A 19,446-nucleotide genomic window follows, 5' to 3' on the forward strand; every position below is an offset into this window, starting at 1 on the left:
ATGGATTTTTGAATGATAGAAAACAATTTTGAAATTATTTGATTTTTGCAGCTAATAAGTTTGTTTGTGTTAGTGTACGTGTATTACCAGTTTTGCAATAGTGTTAGTGTGGACGTAAGAATATAACCTAAAACGAAGCAATGGTGCAAAAACATTCAACATATTCAAGTATTTATGCTAAATATGGACAAATGATCCACTTACCCCACTGCTACACTTCCCCCACTGTACCTTACTATATAAATAAACCATAAACTCTTTTTTTTCAAAGACTTTCTGGATGCCAGAAGTAGCATTCTATTATGAATCTACAGTATCGGACATATAAAATGCACCAAAGCCGATTTTCCATACAAAATGGCCAACTTCAGAGAGCTATATCTCCGCCGTTTCTCAACCGATTATTTTCATTTTTTCTGTGACGAACTACAAATTTCCTCAATTTTCGAAAACTATTGAAAAAGTTGTGTGAAAATTATTGGTATAAAAGTTACAGATAGGTTGAATTTTGACATAAAAAATGTACCAAGATACAAAATGATGTAGCAGAAAAACTACGCGTCGTAGCATCTTGATATCTTCAGTGCATTTGTTCATTGTGTGATAAGGATCAAATGCGCTGAAGACACCGAAAGGATACGACGCATAGTTTGTCTGATACATTACATTTCGTCTTGGTGCATTTTTTATGTCAAAATTCAACCTATCTGTAACTTTTAAATCAATAATTTTCACACAACCTTTTCAATAGTTATCAAAAATTGAGGTAATTTGTAGTTCGTCACAGAAAAAATGAGAAAAATCGGTTAAAAAACGGCGGAGATATAGCTCTCTGAAGTTGACCATTTTGTATGGGAAAACGGCTTTGATGCATTTTATATGTCCGATACTGTAATCCCTCGAAAAAGACTCTAGTAGACTTTCACGTTAATTCAGAAAACATGTTTGAAAAAACGATTGTGTAACATAATTTTACAGATAGTTAAAACAATTATGAAATTTGAAGTTTATTTTCATCCACATGTTTGAAGCATTCTAATGAACGCTTGTTTCAACTGTTAATTCTGTATTTTGCTATTAAATTTGCTCCAAATTTACACTACCATCTAAAATTTGATCAATTTCGAGTAAAATTTAACTGAAAATTCAGTGCAAAATTAGATGAGAGAAGTTTATTAATCTAATATCGACTGTGTTTATGCTTATGAAAAATCGTTGCTGGCTTGCATTCATATACCCACAGGCTCATGAATTTATTTTCTTGGCTCCAAAGCTTTCTTGAGCCAAGAAAATTTAAAAACTTTTTTTCTGGGTTTAATTCAATATCCAAACTGTTTATCATTTACAACATTAGTAACACAGCGTAACAAAAATGACATGTTTGCATGTCTCAAGGATCAAATTATGTGTCTCGAATAGATTTGGGGTCGCTGAATCTGATGCCATTTTCAGAAATGTTCCAGCACGTCCCAATTTTTAGCTACAGGTCGCCAAAGTTGTATAAAACACTGGTTTTATTGATGTTTACATAAAACTTAAAGTATAATTAATCAAACTTTTTTGTGATCTAATCCACTAAGCATGCTATTTTGCACTTAAACTTTCATTTTGGACTAAATTTGATTGAAATTGCGCGATTAGTTTTGGATTAAACCGATTTTTTTGACATGCTTTCTGTCTACATACAAAATTCGTCGTTTCTCTTATATGGGAAAATACAATAATTTTTAAAACCATCAAAAAATAACTTTTCTGCATCGAAAGTATTATAAACTTTATCGATAAGTATTGTTATACACATAAAGTTTGAATTCTGTGGCTAATTAAGCAAATAAATTGCCTTACAAGCTGGCAAACTTGCATGCAAGTTGGCTAAAATAGTCATTTTTTGCATTTTCAACAGACAATATCTCAAAAACTAGACGTGCTATGATATTTTTGAAAACGGCAATGGATTCAGCAACTCTTAATTGAGTGAATAGCGGTATTTTGGTGCTTGAGACAAAAACGTGTTCCGCAGTGTAATGTTTCACCTTCTGTGATCTTTTTTTGAACGTGTTGCCAGCTTTCAAAAATATACTGTTAGATAACGCGGTCCACTCATATTTCGCTGGAAATTTGCAATCTTGTACCGTTCTGTCTCAAATACCCGAACAGATTCATATTCCAAAGATCGATTTTGTTGAGATGTTTCACTTAAATCAAATTTCGTCGTTATTTTACGTTTGGGAACTACTGATTAAACTTTTCGATAAAGTTTAACTCAATTTAAATTGACTTTTGGATAGTTTAAAATTATTGTTCTACAGAATTTTCGTGCTTTCTCAGGAGAATTCTGCAGCAGGGCTTGGGAAAATGGTGAACACACACTCTTTGTGTGGTTCGTTGAGTACCTACTGAATGGGGCGAGCTTCTATTGGAAAATATGGGAAAATTGTTGGAACGGGACCGACTTTTGAAACCCAAGATGGCGACTTCCGGTTTGCAAAAATTCCTTCAAACCCATGCAATATGGGTATTTTCGGAATGGGGCCGACGAGTAGATGACGAAAATCGATGTCCGAAGTTGTTTTGGAATCCAAGATGGCGACTTCCGGTTTGTGAAATGGCGTCGGACATCGATTTCCGTCATCTACTCGTCGGCCCCCTTCCAAAAATACCCATATTGCATGGGTTTGAAGGAATTTTCGAAAACCGGAAGTCGCCATTTTGGATTCCAAAACGACGTCGGACATCGATTTCCGTCATCTATTCTTCAGTCTCGTTTAAAAAATACTCATGTTATAAGGTAAAAAGAGCCAAATTGTGTACACTTTGAGTATGTTTTGCCACACTCCGTCAGCATCACTCTTTGCGTAATCGCTTACACTCTCTTCCCTACTGTGCTCCCTCATTGTGTTCGTGTTGTTACACTTTGCGCGCGTCTGTCTCCTCTTTGTGCAGCGGTTAAATTCTGCTCTTTGCGCGCTTTGTGCGAGTTGATGCCAGTTGATAGAGATGTGGCACATTACTAAGAAAGGCAGTGATTGGTTTTACAACTATGATCTTTGTTCTTTTTTGTTCTATTCGACAGTTAAAGTTACCCTAGACACAAAACGAACATATTACTGTAAGTAATTATTATTAATTTAACACTTAAACAATAAAATAATTACAGTTTCCCCTGGCGAAGACGCCATACCTACGTCAAAAAGACAGGTTATATAATATAACTCGTATATTCACAAAAAAGACTGCGTTGCCGATATTTCATTGAACATAAAAAATACAGTCAAACAAGTATACACGCTATAACAATCGAGCAGTTTTGCCATCTAAAGCCAGCAATCGAAAACTTGCACGCTTAGTCGAAGTCACAGAAAATTGAGTACGATTCGCACTAAATCAAGCTCTTCTGGACATGCATATCATGTGTGTGATTTAAAAATATTCTGAAAAACTGCGCCTTGGCTGATTTCACAAAGTATATGACACATAAAGAAGATTCGCAATTCTAAGCAACAAAAGAAGCATAAATCTGTACAAAATCATTTTTTAGGATGTTTTAAAATTCCACACACATGGTGTACTGGTCCAGAAGAGCCCAATTCCTGTGAGTAACTTTATTTTAGAGAGTGAATGGCCATTTTGGAAAGTTTTGCACCATTCTTTCTTTTTGCCGAAGATCTTTTGACATCTTGTCGCAATTTCTGAAAATTTTATTATAAAACTGTGTACGACTTCCTATACCGACCATTAAAAGAGACCGGCTTGTATGCAGCTCACAGAAAGAACAATAGGTCTAAGTATAAAAACAAAGAAAACACAAAAGGTCTAAATTATGTTTGAAAGAAGGAACAGTTTTCCAACGAATCAAGAATATAATTTTTGTCTTTCACCAGATAATTTCAAATAACATTTATTAGCACAGTAATGAACACCTGCGAACAGAACAAACAATAAAAGTGCTGCATTCATGATCAGGAGTGCGTGATTTGACGAACTTAATATGCCCATGAGTACAACATTGAAATCTGATTCTAAATGATGATTGCAATTCATATAACAATTTTCAAAAGAAGTATGTACAATGCCATTAATGAACGATGTAAGCGACAAAATCGTGTGTAAGAAATGGAATTTAGTCACAGAATTTCGTCTCGGTGCACAATCAGGAGCCAATCCGCAATGAAATCAAATCCGAACCGATTGGAAAGAAGATGTAAAAGGAACCAAACACGAGCAAACCGGAAGAAGGAGCGATATGATGTTGTGGGTGGGTGGAATGCTGCGCGAACTGATCATATCCGACCACTCTCCCACTAGCTACTCGCTAGAACGATGATCACTTACGTGTGTAGCGCATCTGCGATTGATAGTACTTGATAACACCACTACTGCTGCACGACTGTTGGGTCTGGCTCAGGAGATTGGCGGTTTCGGTGGTCGTCGGCAGGTTGGTGTCGTCTGTTCCGCCTGGTGTCGTGTAGGTGGCGTTAGTTAGAGTTAGAAGCGTGGGAGGGGGTGAGGTTCGTGGTACCAGGTAAGAATTATCGATAGAAGTAAGGTTCCCAGTCGTCGTCAGTATGGTGTGCGGTTTTTGGTTTCGAAGTTGCAATCGAACACCGGTTGCAGTGATCACGTTACAGGCGCAGTCGATGTCGGTCAAATTCCGATTTGAGGGCCACACGTGGAAGCCACGAAGTGAGGGGCGGCGGTGTGCAGTTCCGTCCAAAGTCCGAGACAATTGATAGTTTACGATTGGTGTGGATGGATATTTACAAACCCCGTTGTTTGGGTAGCCGTAAAAGCGTGTGATAACCGAAGTAACAGAAGTGGTAACATCACATCAGACAACGGAAAGCAGGAAAAGACATAGGAGAAGAAAAGACACGTACACGTGTGAAGAGGGGGCGCGCGAGAAAGGAAGAAAAAGAACGTGTGTTAATTGCGGTATGCGGAGAGGGTTTTCGGTTTTGAATGGACAGGGAAACGTTGATTCAATTAAGTCATACATTATCTGCTGGTATGGTTTACTACGGACACTCTATTAGTGTTGTGGTTTGTTAATACTGTTGCTGCTATTATGTTTGGTGCGGTGCAGCTGGTACTAGTTGTTGCTTTTCGATTTTGGTGGAGTATCTTTATACGCCTACGATCATCCATAGATTGGTGATAGATTTATGACTAGAATCAGGAAGTGAACAGATTTTGGAAATGCAACCTGTTAATTGCATTTAAATATGTTCCACGCATTAAGCGGCAGTTGAATCTTTTGGAATTTGCCTCGCAAATATTTGAATTGAAAACCTAAATTTTGAAAATGAATCAATCGGATAACTTTTATCATATCAACTGTTTTTATTTTCTCAATGATTCGCCAATATAATGGTTTACAGTGCTTCTATACATCCTGGCATCGAATCAAGGTGAAGATGAATCGAAGCCAAAACAACAAATTTGGAAGAGCACAAATCTGAAGAACCAGATAATCGTTCGCTGAAAATTTGATCAATTGATCACCACCAGCAAGTGACCAATCGATCAAATTTTCAGCGTGAACGGATGTTTGGTTCTAAAGATTTGTGCTTTTGAAATTTAAAGGTTTGGCTTCGATTCATCTTCACCTATGCAAAGATCTACAGTATTTAGAAAAGCACAATCAGGTCTGGATTAAACGCCGTACTAAGAATGACAAAAATGTGTCAAATCCTAGAATATCGAGAGAAAATTGAAAACAAAATAATAAAAATAACTTCAATTTCTATAATATAATTTTTTCATTAAATTGCATGCAATTACAGCTTTTACATCAAGCATAGTGAACGTAATAACCAAAACTAAACAAATTTGGCATTTAGCTGATTTGGGATAACCTTGATCACCCATGTACATTGGTCCCTAAGCCAAATTTGGAAAAATATATATGGTATCTTCGGGAAAGTTCAACATATTTTTCAGACATTTTTTCAGTGATTTGGAATTATAGTGATACTTATGTTTTAATAGATCAGAACCTTTTGTCTGAAGCATTTAGACCAGTTCAATGTTTTAGAACAACTAATTTCGAGTGACTTTGCCGAAGAATCCAAACTTCTGGTTCGCGAGGTTTGATTTTTTGATTCTATACCCAGACAACCAAAATGTATGTATAACGAAATCACCTGGAGGCTTTGTATGTGCAAAATTTCGCTCATAAGATGTCGCGAAAAGGCCTTCTACGTACAAAAGTGGAGGCGATATGCGTGCATATATTATGTTATGAATAATAACATACAATGCGATCGTATAAATATTCTACCGAACTAACCTGTGATCTCATGCGACTTAACTTATGATAACAAATATTTATTTGACAGCTGCTACGGATTGATTCGACTTAATTTGTACGAGTGTACGGGACGAAACAAAATGTACAAATGAACTCAGAAAAGAAGTGTTTTATGCGGGGAAACTCATCGATCTGACGAGTTTATCCACGGTATTTTGCGGGTTTGATGTAATTAGTATGAATAAACGAGTTGTAACGTGAACTTTCTTGCGATTTCTGGTTGTCTGGGTAACCTCATAACCATTCCCCAGAAACCCATTCCCCAGAATTCCGTTCCCCAGAACGAACCATTCCCCAGAATCTCATTCCCCAGAATGTAACATTCCACAGAATTTCATTCCCCAGAAAGCTATATGAATATTCATTTTTTTTTCTTTTTTGATTTTTGTTTTGCGTGAGTCACGTATGTGACAAAACGAATATGTAGGTAGCGGGTTAGGGGCATAATGAGCACACAAGGCGAAATGGACACCCCCTTATACTCTGGGAATATGCATATTTCAGCAAAATTTTATAGACTGTACGACATCTGTATTGTACATGACGGTATAAAAGTTTATGCTTTGCTTCATTTGATCTCTGAAATTCTGCTATATTTTTTCTCAGCTTCAAATTAGTTCATAAGCAAAGTGGTGTAAGAATTTAATTTTAGAGCAAAGTAACTAACCTAGAGAAGTTTCTTCTTACTTATGTGATAGGGAGGAAGCACTTTTACATATCAGTACGTTTTGACACCCATTTATAATTAGGTTTTCACTAAATTTCACGAATGTGTTCATTTTACCCCGATACCTTTTTATCAGTCGTGTTTAGGACCCAATTTTATATCTCGTTTTTTTCTGACATTTGATAAAATTTTTCCTCATCATGAATGAATGCAGCACTTCATACTAATTAAGAACTTGGAAACCAGTCGAGATGTTTCATTGCCATTCTATGGTTTTAAAATAAGCATTTGCCTAATGTGTCCATTATGCCCCTAATACCCCTATTCATGATTATTTCGCATATTATAATGATACACCCTTCTTTCAGTAAATTCCCATATAGTGACGAACATTTCTTTCAGTCTTATCTTATTAATGCTATAGGCAAAATAAATCGATGGAGCGCCCATAAAGCAAAAGGTCATTTGGCATATAATAATTTGGTTTAAAGCCATTTGGCATAGTTATATGAAACACTGAATGGCCGGCATTATGCTCATTAGGGATCCAGCCATACTAATGCTCCTTCTCTTCAAAAAGGATGTTCTTCATGTAATGCCAAATGGTCATTGGCCAAATGACCATCATACCAAATGGTCCTTGATCATTCAATCAATTATGCCAAATGCCCTTTGCCATATGATATCCCTTTCATTATTTTTCGAAATTTACGTAATGTAACTAATTAAATCGGAACGTCTTCATTCCATTCGGGGTAACCCCAAAAGGTAAGCTATGATGCATCTTTTAAATAAATGATGAAAAGCTGGATACATCACTATATTTGTATATTGCATTGTATATTATTCATCACATAATATATGCACGCATATCGCATCCACTTTTGTACGTAGAAGGCCTTTTCGCGTCATCTTATGAGTGAAATTTTGCACATACAAAGCCTCCAGGTGATTTCGTTTTACGTACATTTTGGTTGTCTGGGCAGTCTTAGTAAGTGCCAAAAAAAGTGAAAGTGACAGTTCATTTGCAAATATGCGTAAAGTGTTCATAATTAACACCAATGCTAATCTTCTCATGCTCTTGTAAACAACTTTGTATGGAGTTTGAAAAAAATATGTTTAACTAGATTATTTCAAAACTTTGAAGTAAGTATATTAATTTTCTGGGGAATGGTACATTTTGGGGAATGGAATTCTGGGGAACGGTTTTCGGGGGAATGCTTTTCTGGGGAATGTTATAGAATCGTTAACATCATGTGTCAGCCACAAACAAAAAGTCAGCTTCATCTCATTAAAAAACGGTTGAGATATCGCGGTGAAAGGGATATGGTTGGCAGTTTCATAAAGGAGACCTGACCGTAGTGCTTCAGTACACTGGATTCAAATTAAATGTAATAATCTATATTTTCTATTATGGCACGATCATAACTAGACTGGACGCCATATAGAATGACATATAAGTAACAGAACTGAAAGGATACCGAGTAAAAATGAATACTGTAAAAAGGCCGCAATTATTTCAAATTAATAATTGAATCGAAACGCTACTATACAGGGCATTAAAAGAACGCAATGCATCAATGTTGTAAAAATATATATAAAGGCCTGTGGATAATTCTATAAAAAAAACAGATTCTATAAAAAAAATGTTCTGAAGCTCTGATATCTTGAAAGCAGTCTACCAAATATTTTTCCAGAAGTTAGCAGAGAGATTTCTTTAAGGATAAGTAGACCGTCATTCGTTTTGGCAGTCATGATGACTTTGCAGCCCCAATTTCAAAGTAATAAAACTCAGTCATCATAGTTAATATTTATTCTAAAAAGTATCATTATATGCACTGGTATGCAAAATCTTTGCAGAAACTTTTTCAGCTATGTCTGAGTAAAACCAAGTGATTTTTTATTAATTTGAAGTCGTAAGTAATCATCATCAAAGTTCAATGACGGCCTACTTCGCCTTAAGGGGACACGGGAGACCGTGTTATTTTCCCTATCTTTTGTCTCACTCTAACAATTATCATCAAAACTTTGCCAAAGCAAATCTCGAGTTTTAGTGAACCGATGAAGCTGAAAATTTAATCGATTGTGCACCACATATATAGAATATAGTGATAAATTTTTCACATCCATATATGGAGTGGTAGTTGAGATCTGCTTCTTCAAATGGATAGGATGATTATAATGACGTCCCGTGCGGCCTTAAAAGATCCCATCAAAATCCAATCGAAACCTCACAGGTCAAGATCTTTGGAAACTGCCACTAACTCATCATATTCCTACGAATTCGTTGGAAGTTCTTCGGAAATCGCCTCAAAATGATATTAAGGGGAAGGCGGGGCAGTATGGTCATACGGGGCATTATGTACCACTTTTCATTTGAGCTTAAAAAACGATTTACCGATAACATTAGACCTCATAAAGTAGTCTTCAACTAGCCACTACCGTGCAAAAATCGTATTTTATACTTCATATATTCATAAAAATCTGAAATGTTTATGCTACAACGACAATTAGATTTTGGATGTAAAAATAAGCTTTGCATAAAGTTTTGTCTCTAGTTTCCAATTTTTTCACAGCATTTCATGCTTCCACTATCTGCAGCCATGATGTGCACGAAATTGTATAGATTATAAAATAAATTTTAAACAAACAACTGTCAAACCGTACCTACTAGCTATCGGAACGCTCTTAAATTTTCAACAATTATCGATTGTTTAGTCAATCACTCTCGCGTTACGTTGTGAAAGTGGCATCCAGAAAACTGGACAATGCCGGGGCAAATGAAGGTGGATCGTCCGGTTCTTCCTACGTGATGATTCGCCGTAATTACAAAGTACCCGCGCGCGACATAACCTCGGACACTCAAGGTGCAAAACGGCAAAAAACGGATACCTCACACCGTCACCCGGAATGCTTCTCCCAACCAGTAGCAAACGTTCCAATTTCAAACGAGTTCAGCCTGTTAGATGGAACCACCGACATGGAATCGCAGGAGCTGCCAACAAATTCGGGAAACAGTTCTCAATCACAAGGAAAAAGGAGACGATTTCCTCCTATTTCTATTGTCAACAAGGGCACCAAGGAAGTTCGCGAACTACTCAACATCGGCAATATTCCCCAGCATGTGTATCACATGAAGGCGATTAAGTCCGTCGTTCAACTATCCATCAGTGGTAACCAAGAGGGCCAAATCCACCATCCGAAAATCATCTCAACACTAAAGGAATCTAGCGTCGAATTTTTCACCTACACTGCAGCAGAAAACCAACCAGTGAAGATAATTTTGTCCGGCCTTCCGGATTACACCACTCAGCAGCTGAAGGAAGAACTCGAAGCAAACAACGTGTATGCCAAAGATATCAAAACCTTCTGGCAAAAGAAAATTGGTCCCGAAGTTAGTACGCTTTATCTGCTGTACTTCGAGAAAGGCAAGGTCAGGCTGTCGGAGCTACAAAGGGTGAAAACACTATTTAGTATCGTTGTCAAGTGGAGATACTTCACTCGAAAAACTTCCGATGCAGTGCAATGTTTCCGATGTCAACGTTTCGGACACGGAATGCAAAACTGTCATGTCTCTCCACTCTGTGTCAAGTGTGGGGAAAAACATCTCTCAGCCTCATGCTCGCTTCCTGTAAAAGCAGATTTAAGCAAGGTAGATCCAGCTGCCACTCGTTCGAAAATACGTTGCGCAAATTGCAGTGGCAACCACACCGCTAACTATCTCGGTTGTGTCGCCAGAAAAAACTATCTTCAACGCCGTGAAGCAACGAAGAACAATCAGCATCAGCGCAAACCCAGCAAACAAGCTTTCGTACCTACGTCTGCGAACTGGCCATCGCTGAATGGAGAGTCGACCAGTGAACCAACAAGATTGCTCCATCAAAATCCTCGACCATTCCGTTCCTACTCGGAAGTGCTAACAAGCTCCGAAAATGAAGCGTCAGCAGCACACACCAACGATCTCTTCACTCTCACTGAGTTCATGTGCTTAGCTAGAGACTTGTTCGCTCGTCTAAAAGGATGTCGCAACAAAGAACAGCAATTTATGGCTCTTTCGGAGCTGATGGTCAAGTATGTGTATCATGTCTAATTTACAAACCTTACGAGTGGTCAACTGGAACAGCAGGTCTGTAGCAAACAAGAAAATAGAGTTCTTCGATTTCCTCGATCGGTTCCATATCGATGTTGGTATTGTCACCGAGACCTGGCTACGCCCTACGTCGTCGTTTTTCCACCCAAGGTACAACTGCATTAGACTCGATCGACGCTCCAGCGAAAACGAGCGAGGGGGAGGTGTACTAATCGCCGTCCGGCGAGATATCAAGTTTGTCGCGCTGAATATAACCACAAAATCTGTGGAATGTACCGGCATCTCCATACCTACGGAAAACGGAATCAACGTTCGCTTCATTGCGGCCTATTTTGCGGGAGTAAGAACATCGACCGATTGGAACCAATACCGCATCGACTTGAGGAACATGATGAGGAGTAACGAGCCGTTGTTTGTGGTTGGTGATTTGAATGCAAGACACCGGAAATGGAATTGCATAAAGGCTAACAAAGCAGGAAACATTCTTCAAAGCGTGGTAGCGCAGTGCAACTTTTATATACATTATCCAGACACGTTCACTTTTCACCCTACCGGTCGAGGCAGACCATCAACTCTAGATCTTGTCGTGTCCAATAATATGGTTAACATGACCAAACCAATAGCTCACAACGAGTTGTCATCTGACCATCTGCCAGTCACATTCGATATTCACCTCAACACCGAGCCAACTGAATCCGTGAACTCAATACGGTGCTACAAACGTGCTGACTGGTCAAAGTTTCAACGCGTAGTTAATTCGAAGTTGGACCTGCTAGACCCGTCCTATGCTGCTCTAAATAGCGTAGCTGACATCGACCGAGCGATAGATCAGCTTACACAAACACTGTTGGAAGCTGAGAACGTTGCAGTTCCCCTAGTTAACATCCGCGCTTATGACACACCGACTGTTCCTGAGAGCACTCGATTGCTTATCGCACTACGAAACCGCCGGCGTCGCCAGTGGATGCGGACAAGAGATCCCATCTACAAGCAAATTGTGCATTCGCTGAACTCTAGAATCGCTGAGGAATGTAACCAGGTTCGATTCCGCAAATTCAGAGAAACTCTCCAAACGATGGAACATGGAAGCAATCAACTGTGGAAAATAACTAAAGCATTGCGGAACAACTGTAAGTACAGCCCGCCACTCCGTGATAATTCAACAATTGTTGCATCTCCAGCACTGAAGGCTAAAGTGCTTGCTGATAGTTTCTCCAAATTCCATTCGAACTCAATGGAAAGTGATCCGCAAACCACAGAAGACGTCAATCGAACTCTGGAATTCCTAGACCAAGCTGATCCTGCTCCCGACAATTCCTGGCTTGTTCGTCCAAAGGACGTACAAAGGCAAATTCGCAACCTAAAAAACAAGAAAGCTCCAGGTCAAGATCAGATAAGGAATGTTATGCTGAAAAATCTTCCTCGGAAAGGCATTGTCCTATTGGCTAGACTGTTCTCGGCATGCCTGAAATTATGTTACTTCCCATCTCGTTGGAAGCACGCCGTTATTATTGCCATCCCGAAGCCTAACAAAGATGCGACACTTCCCTCAAACTATCGTCCGATCAGTCTCCTTTCCTGTCTCAGCAAACTTCTGGAACGATTTATTCTGATTCGCATCGAGGCACATTTAGATGTCTCTAGGATTATACCAAACGAGCAATTTGGATTTAAAAAAGGGCACTCTACGTGTCATCAATTGGTGCGACTAGTTAAGCAGGTTCGATTTGGTTTCACTCAAGGTAAATCATCTGGAATGATACTCCTTGACGTGGAAAAAGCATACGACTCTGTGTGGCAGGCAGCTATCCTCCACAAAATGAATCGAGGCAATTTCCCTATCGCTACTACCAAAATAGTACGTTCGTTTCTCAAAGACCGATCGTTTCATGTTGCTGTCGATGGCGAGGTTTCTGAAAGGAAACAAATACCCTACGGCGTGCCTCAAGGAGCAGTACTTAGTCCGATTCTATATAACATATTCACAGCGGATATGGTTATGATAGCGGATGTCCAGTATTATCTGGTTGCCGACGACACAGGCTTTGTGGCATCTCATCGGGACGCTTCAGTAGTGGTGGAAAAACTGCAACAAGCTCAACAGTCACTGGAAGCGTACCAGCGGCAGTGGAAAATTAAAGCCAATGCTACCAAAACTCAGGCCATATTTTTCTCGAGGAAACGCAGTCCTCGAAACCTTCCGCAACGCGAAATCAGAGCCAATGGACAGTCTACTCCCTGGTCAGAAGTTGTTCAGTACCTCGGTGCTTCGCTGGACCGAAAATTGACCTTTGCTCAACATGTCTCCAACAGTCTAAAAAAGTGTGACAAGCTAACAAAAGCCTTGTATTCACTGGTCAACCGACGATCTGCCCTCGATGTTCGTACTAAGCTACTTCTGTACAAAACTGTGTTTCGACCAACTTTAACCTACGCTTTCCAAGCATGGCACACCTGTTCCCAATCTCATCGCACAAAGATTCAACGGAAACAGAATCGAGTTCTCAAAATGATGATGAACTTGGACTATTTGCACCCCACTGATGATCTGCATGAGCAAGCTGGTATCGAACTAATCGACGATTGGTTCCAACGGCTTCTTCCCAAATTCCTCATCGGTTGCAGTACCTCGGAAAACCCCTTGCTAGAAGAACTAGTAGAGTAGAGCTGTGATATTGTTTTTTTTTACTATTAGATTCATCCTTTTTTTTTTCCTCTAACTGTCACTCACCTATTGCAATTACGAAGGTTTTTTCTTTCTAAATTTTCCTTCCTAAAGATTGACTACCATTAAGGAATTTAAATGTCAGTATATTTTGCTTAGTTCTACGTCACTGCTGTTAGGTCAACCCATCTCAGTCAAAAACTAAATGTAACATGAATTGTAAACTGTCTAAGATCTCAATAAAACTATAAGTAAGTAAGTATATTACAAATAAAATAAATTTTCAATAAAACAGAACTTTTATAAAACATGTAGGAACGGGGCAATATGGTCACAGCCAGTCAAAGCTTAATTTAATGACGACAAAATTTAAAAATTTTTGTTTCGAAAAATGAAAAAAAAAACAATGAGGTTTTCTGACTGAATTTCGATTTGGACTGCTCTTGGTAACAATATGCATTAGGTTGAAAAGGTCCTTAATGCAAAGTTTCAGAAAAACCCCTATGCCAAAGTGAATCATGAAACTGCCCAAGTAGTTACCCTGTGTCCCGCGACGTAAAATAAATGTAATTTCCGTAGAATATTGTGTTGATTTCTACCTTTCGTGTTTGTCATTTTATTATTTAATGACATGATAAAAATGACAAGTCACCGTCGTTCAAAAACTTCACTCGATATAACCTTGTCACTCGAATTCACTCAAAGTTACTGGGAGTCAACGAGTGATTTTGGAAATTCGTATGATTACGCTGATCGATAGTGATGACATTCTGAAATTCTCCAACTCGTTTTTTGGACTTTTTAAAAAGTAAGTTTACACCCTCCCCCAGAACCAAATCCTGGTAGCGCTACTGATGCTGATTTATGTAAGGTAACGCGAGGCTCTTCAAATGAACGTTATTCTGAAATTAACTTTTATGTGAAATTGAAGAGAAAATACAGAAAAATCGTACTGTTAATCGGTTAAGCAAAACGAATACAAAACTAAAGAATATTAGTATGACACTTCATACTTCATTACCCGTAACGCGGGTAGATCACCTTTTCGTGATGCGTTACGGGGTAAGATCTACCAATTTGAACCCTAGTCTCATCTTGTTTGTCGGGCTAGGGTAATATGTTCTGGTAATTCAAGGATTCGCGGTACTAAGTCCTTGTTACTGGCAACAGTTTCTTAAAATTAATCTATTTTAACTAGCAGATGGTTAAAGACTCGAAGTTGGTCAGTCCCGAGACTACACTTGAAGCCAGGATAACAATCATGAGTACTAACTAACTCAACAAGGACTGTAAGTACTGGTAATTCAAGGACTCACGTGCATTCTGATTACTAAACAAATTTTCTAGCTTGAATCGGTTTTGCTGCTAGCATAAAGCCCCTTTTTTTCTAGTATTTTTCTGGGACTAAACTAAAAGCGAAACAAGGATGTGACTAGAGTTCCGTTGCATGGTCAAATATCAGTAGTACCGATTTGGTTCCTCAGAAATTTAATCGATTATGTTTCGCTGAGATGTAAATTTCTATAAAGGGTGTAAATAGCGGCACCTTTTCATCATAGTCGATTTTTATCAATATCTGAGGAATCAAAACAAGAACTGTACAGAAATCGATACTTCATTACCTATCAATGGAAATGGAGTAATGCGACATGCACTATACACTAAGGATACGGGTAATGCCACAATAGATCTAAATACTGGTCGCAGTGGCGCATCCGAACATAGAAAAAAAAATGACACTTCATGTAAAAGCTGTTTTCATTTGAATCGAAAACATATGAGGCTTTTTATACGAATATAAAAAATTGATACGATTTTAGCGTTTTCGAAACGCTTACAAACAATCTGTTCTACGATCACAATTTGATGTAGTTTCGAATAGTTGGTCACTTATCTTTGACCGCCTAGTTATCATAGAACTTGAATATGGTCTCAAATCTCTTAGCGAAAAGCATTTTCACCAACTGGGACCATTTTTGTAATCTAAGTCAGAATTTCCATATAACGTTAAACACCCTAGAGGTATGCAATGTCCTATAAATGTTACGTAATTCATTCAATTTTGTTTGATTTATTCTGCTTTATCAAGGTTACCCCAAAACAGAAAACCGACTTTCGATTAAGGTACCGTGGGGCAAGTGGGTAATGGATTTCGCATAGTTGGGATTCTTCAAATCCTAGAGACTTTAAATTAAAACAAATGAGGTCGTGTATATTTTTTAGCTTGACTCCCACCAAATATAAGCAGTATGCTGAAATTTATTTTTATTACAAATTTAGGAAAAAGTTTTTGAAAAACGTCTCCTTACTTTTCACTTGCCCTAAAAATGAGGCAAGTGAAAAGTTTATCGTTTTGAACAATAAATTCAAAAACTAACATTTATATTCACGATTTCTATTACCTTTAACATTTGTTAAGGCGTCCTAATGAACAATAACATGAGTAACATGTAAGCAAGGAAAATTTTATTCTTGTTACTCGAATTTTCTTTTTTTTAGTTATGTTTGTTGAAATGATTCGACAACATTATAACTGCAACATTTCCAATGATAGTTCTTATATCATGGGACAGCAATTACATTTCTGGTCTGTAGAATTTACACCGCTCGTTATTTGTCAAGAAAATCGGATATGACGTCGGATAACTCTTAGGGAGAAATCAAACGGAATACTTCAATAAAGTATTTAGATTTTTTTTTATGTGGATACGCCTATATACCTTTTTTTCTATTTTAAACTAGCTTTACATAGACATTCCACGAGATTTACGTGCGTTCTCTTATATTGGAAGTTTTCAATCAACGTCTTCCTTTTAATCGGCTGTCCAAAGTAAACATATTAATATCGTAATATTTGGCAACCTTTTTTAGAGAAGTTCCATGATAATAGCTTTTAACACTTGGAGTATAGTGTTTCTTGAATTATCAGCACGTTCTGTTGTGCTATGATAATTGCGAACCTTGTATCCTTGTAGTTACCTAAGGAGAAAACACAAATTCAATCTCTAATAAGAAACTTTTCACTTGCCCCACGTGATTGGAAAATTGACGGTGTTTCAATTTAGTTATTTTTAGTTCTATGTCGAATTAATTCTGAACCTTTTTTATTGCAGTTTAAAACTGCCAGAGGGGACAACTAAGAAGTTGTACAGAAAATAGTTTTCCGCAACTTTTTTCCGCTGAAAATATTAAAATAAGATTGCACACCGCCAACTTGTTACGGAGTTATATTTAACAGGTTAACAATCTTTCGCTCTATTATGCAATAATGGTTGAAAATCTCAGGAATCTCTTACCAATCGTAATGTTCTGAATGGCCTCGAAGGTTTACACATGAGTTTAAAACGTTAATTCACATATTTAGTAAAATATGCAAATTATTTTCACTTACCCCATTTACCCACTTGCCCCGCGGTACCTTATATAAAAAATTATATATCCATTCAAAATAAATCTTTTGGCAATCCATCAACTGCAATCGATAGCTAGCATGCCAGTACTTGTTTTACAAATATAAACTATAATTCTTTGAAACAGCATTGATTACCACTTGGCAGGCTATGTGTTATTATGAGTAAAGCCAAATAAATCTAAAGAAAAAAAGAAACAGCATGCATAAATATTAAAGTTTTCTTCGAAAAAAAAACTATCAAAGTTACCTCGTTTTACGGTACACTGAATTACGTAGCAATAAATAGGAAGTTTCAAATTACGGAAAAGGCTTCCTTTTGAAATTTAGAATATAAAAACAACCATAAAATATAAAAACAAAGGCTGATTCATTTTGGCTTTGAAAACAATAGATAAAAATATGCGAAAAAAATGATTACGTTTTCATTCATATTCAAGAGTACCTACTTCAATACCTTTGAGAAGGAACACTTGAGAATCGATACTTTGTGTAATAGATATTCCACTCGAATAGTACCTACCATCGGCACCGCACCAAAAACTACAGTCGCAGGATATAATAAGCCATTCGCGATAGATACCTTCCTACACAACCAAAAACGCTACAAAACATTGACGAGACGAGCAGTATAAAAAACACATCCCACACATTACGAAAGCGCAACAATAGTCGTTCAACTCTCAACAGGTCCGAATTATTGACCAGTCAGTAAAATTAACCAAACAACTGACTCACCTTCATCTTCCGAGTCCGACATGAACGTTTCGTGGATGGTTTCCGGAGCGACAATCTTGAACTTCTCGTCCACCGTTTGCGTGACGCTGGTTTCCGTTACGACCTTCAGCGTCTCCACGACGGTAATGTATCCCAACTTATCGGCGATCGACAACGCAGTCTGTCCATTGTTGGACACCGCCTCCGGATTGGCTTTGTTCTTCAACAGCAAGTTGATTATCAGGGTGTGGCCCTGCTGTGCCGCTTGATGCAACGGCGTGTGACCAATATTGGTCTTCATTTCGATGTTGGCATCGTTCTCCAGCAGGAACTTGACGATGTTGATCTGACCGAAGTGAGCACCCACGTGCAATGGCGTGAAGCCGGTTTTCGTTGCCGGTTCAACATTGGCACCGTGATCCAGAAGAACCTTGGCGATCTCAGTGTGATCTTCCTGGGCGCACAAGTGCAGCGGTGTCAGCCCATTCTTGGCGGCATGGTTCGGGTTGGCGCCGTTATCCAGGAGTAGTTTAGACATATCCCGGTGACCTTCCTGGGCACTGAGATGCAGCGGGGCGAAACCTGTCTTGCTTTCCGCATTGGCGTCCGCCTTGTACTCCAGAAGAGTATTTGCAATATCCATTTGGTTCTTCTTCGAAGCGATGTGCAACGGGGTGTGGCCGTTTTTGGCCGGCGAGTAGGGCGAAGCACCTTTCTCCAGCAGCAGAAGCGCTACCTTCTGGTGATCGTAGTGACTAGCAACGTGCAGCGGGGTGACGCCGTTCTTGCCCTGGACGTCTACTTGTGCACCGCGGTCAAGTAGCAACTGTGCGCACTCCAGGTTGCCGTATTTGGCCGCCAGGTGAAGCGGGGTGAAGCCCTTCTTGGTGACAGCTTCCATGTTGGCTTTGTTGTCCAGCAGGACTGCCGCCACGTCGTCCTGGCCCTCTTTGGCAGCGATGTGCAGCGGGGTGTAGTTGTCCTTGGTGGTGGCGTCGATTTTGGCACCGTGCTGGAGCAGTAGCATCACGATGTCGACGTTGCCGATTCTGAAAGGGGAAGAAGGTGAGAATGTTAGAAGAGTGATTGCTGGTGATCTTCTATGGGTAACAATGATACTTGCTACGCCAGAATGCAGTTCAATAAGGGAAAGATACAGGATTGACTTTCCTAAAAGGATTCAGGATTTTTCAAGAATACTAATAGTTCTACAAGGGTTCAACCAGGAATATTTCTATGGTGAGCCTCAGTGATTTCTACTGGGTTAAATTCAAAAATTTCTCTCAAGTTTCTTCTAGAATGATGTCAAGGAAGTCCTAAATGAAACTCTCAACAAATTCCAACGGTAAACCTCCCATGGGTTTTCTTAGAATTTCCAACAAAATTGTTGTTTGATACTTCTTCAAGTATTCAAGCAGTAATTCCTCTGGATATATATTCTGAAACTATTCCAGGAATGTTTTAAGCACGATTCGTTTATTTCCTGGTTCCTTCCTGGGATTTCTCTAAATAATTTATATCTAATCCATGAGGATTTCATACAGAATTTTCGATCATGATACTTTTAAGATGAACAGGAACTTTTTCT

The 19,446-nt window shown here is 38.6% G+C and overlaps 1 protein-coding gene across 7 annotated transcripts in view; it reads right to left on the reverse strand.

The window, feature by feature from the left end:
• The window catches only part of LOC5578031 (ankyrin-2), a 333,086-nt gene that overhangs the window by 87,801 nt on the left and 225,839 nt on the right, over positions 1-19,446 (reverse strand). For 6 of the 7 annotated variants that reach the window (XM_021846273.1, XM_021846277.1, XM_021846276.1 and 3 more), the window contains exons 7-8: positions 17,880-18,907; positions 4,333-4,455 (exon numbers count right to left, since the gene is read on the reverse strand). In XM_021846273.1, the coding sequence (XP_021701965.1) occupies positions 4,333-4,455; positions 17,880-18,907 (1,151 nt within the window). The remainder of the gene's footprint in view (positions 1-4,332; positions 4,456-17,879; positions 18,908-19,446) is intronic. The other variant, XM_021846274.1, reaches the window with a different exon arrangement.

The sequence above is a fragment of the Aedes aegypti genome, chromosome 2 (assembly GCF_002204515.2).
Source record: "Aedes aegypti strain LVP_AGWG chromosome 2, AaegL5.0 Primary Assembly, whole genome shotgun sequence".
In the NCBI taxonomy this organism is placed as follows: domain Eukaryota; kingdom Metazoa; phylum Arthropoda; class Insecta; order Diptera; family Culicidae; genus Aedes; species Aedes aegypti.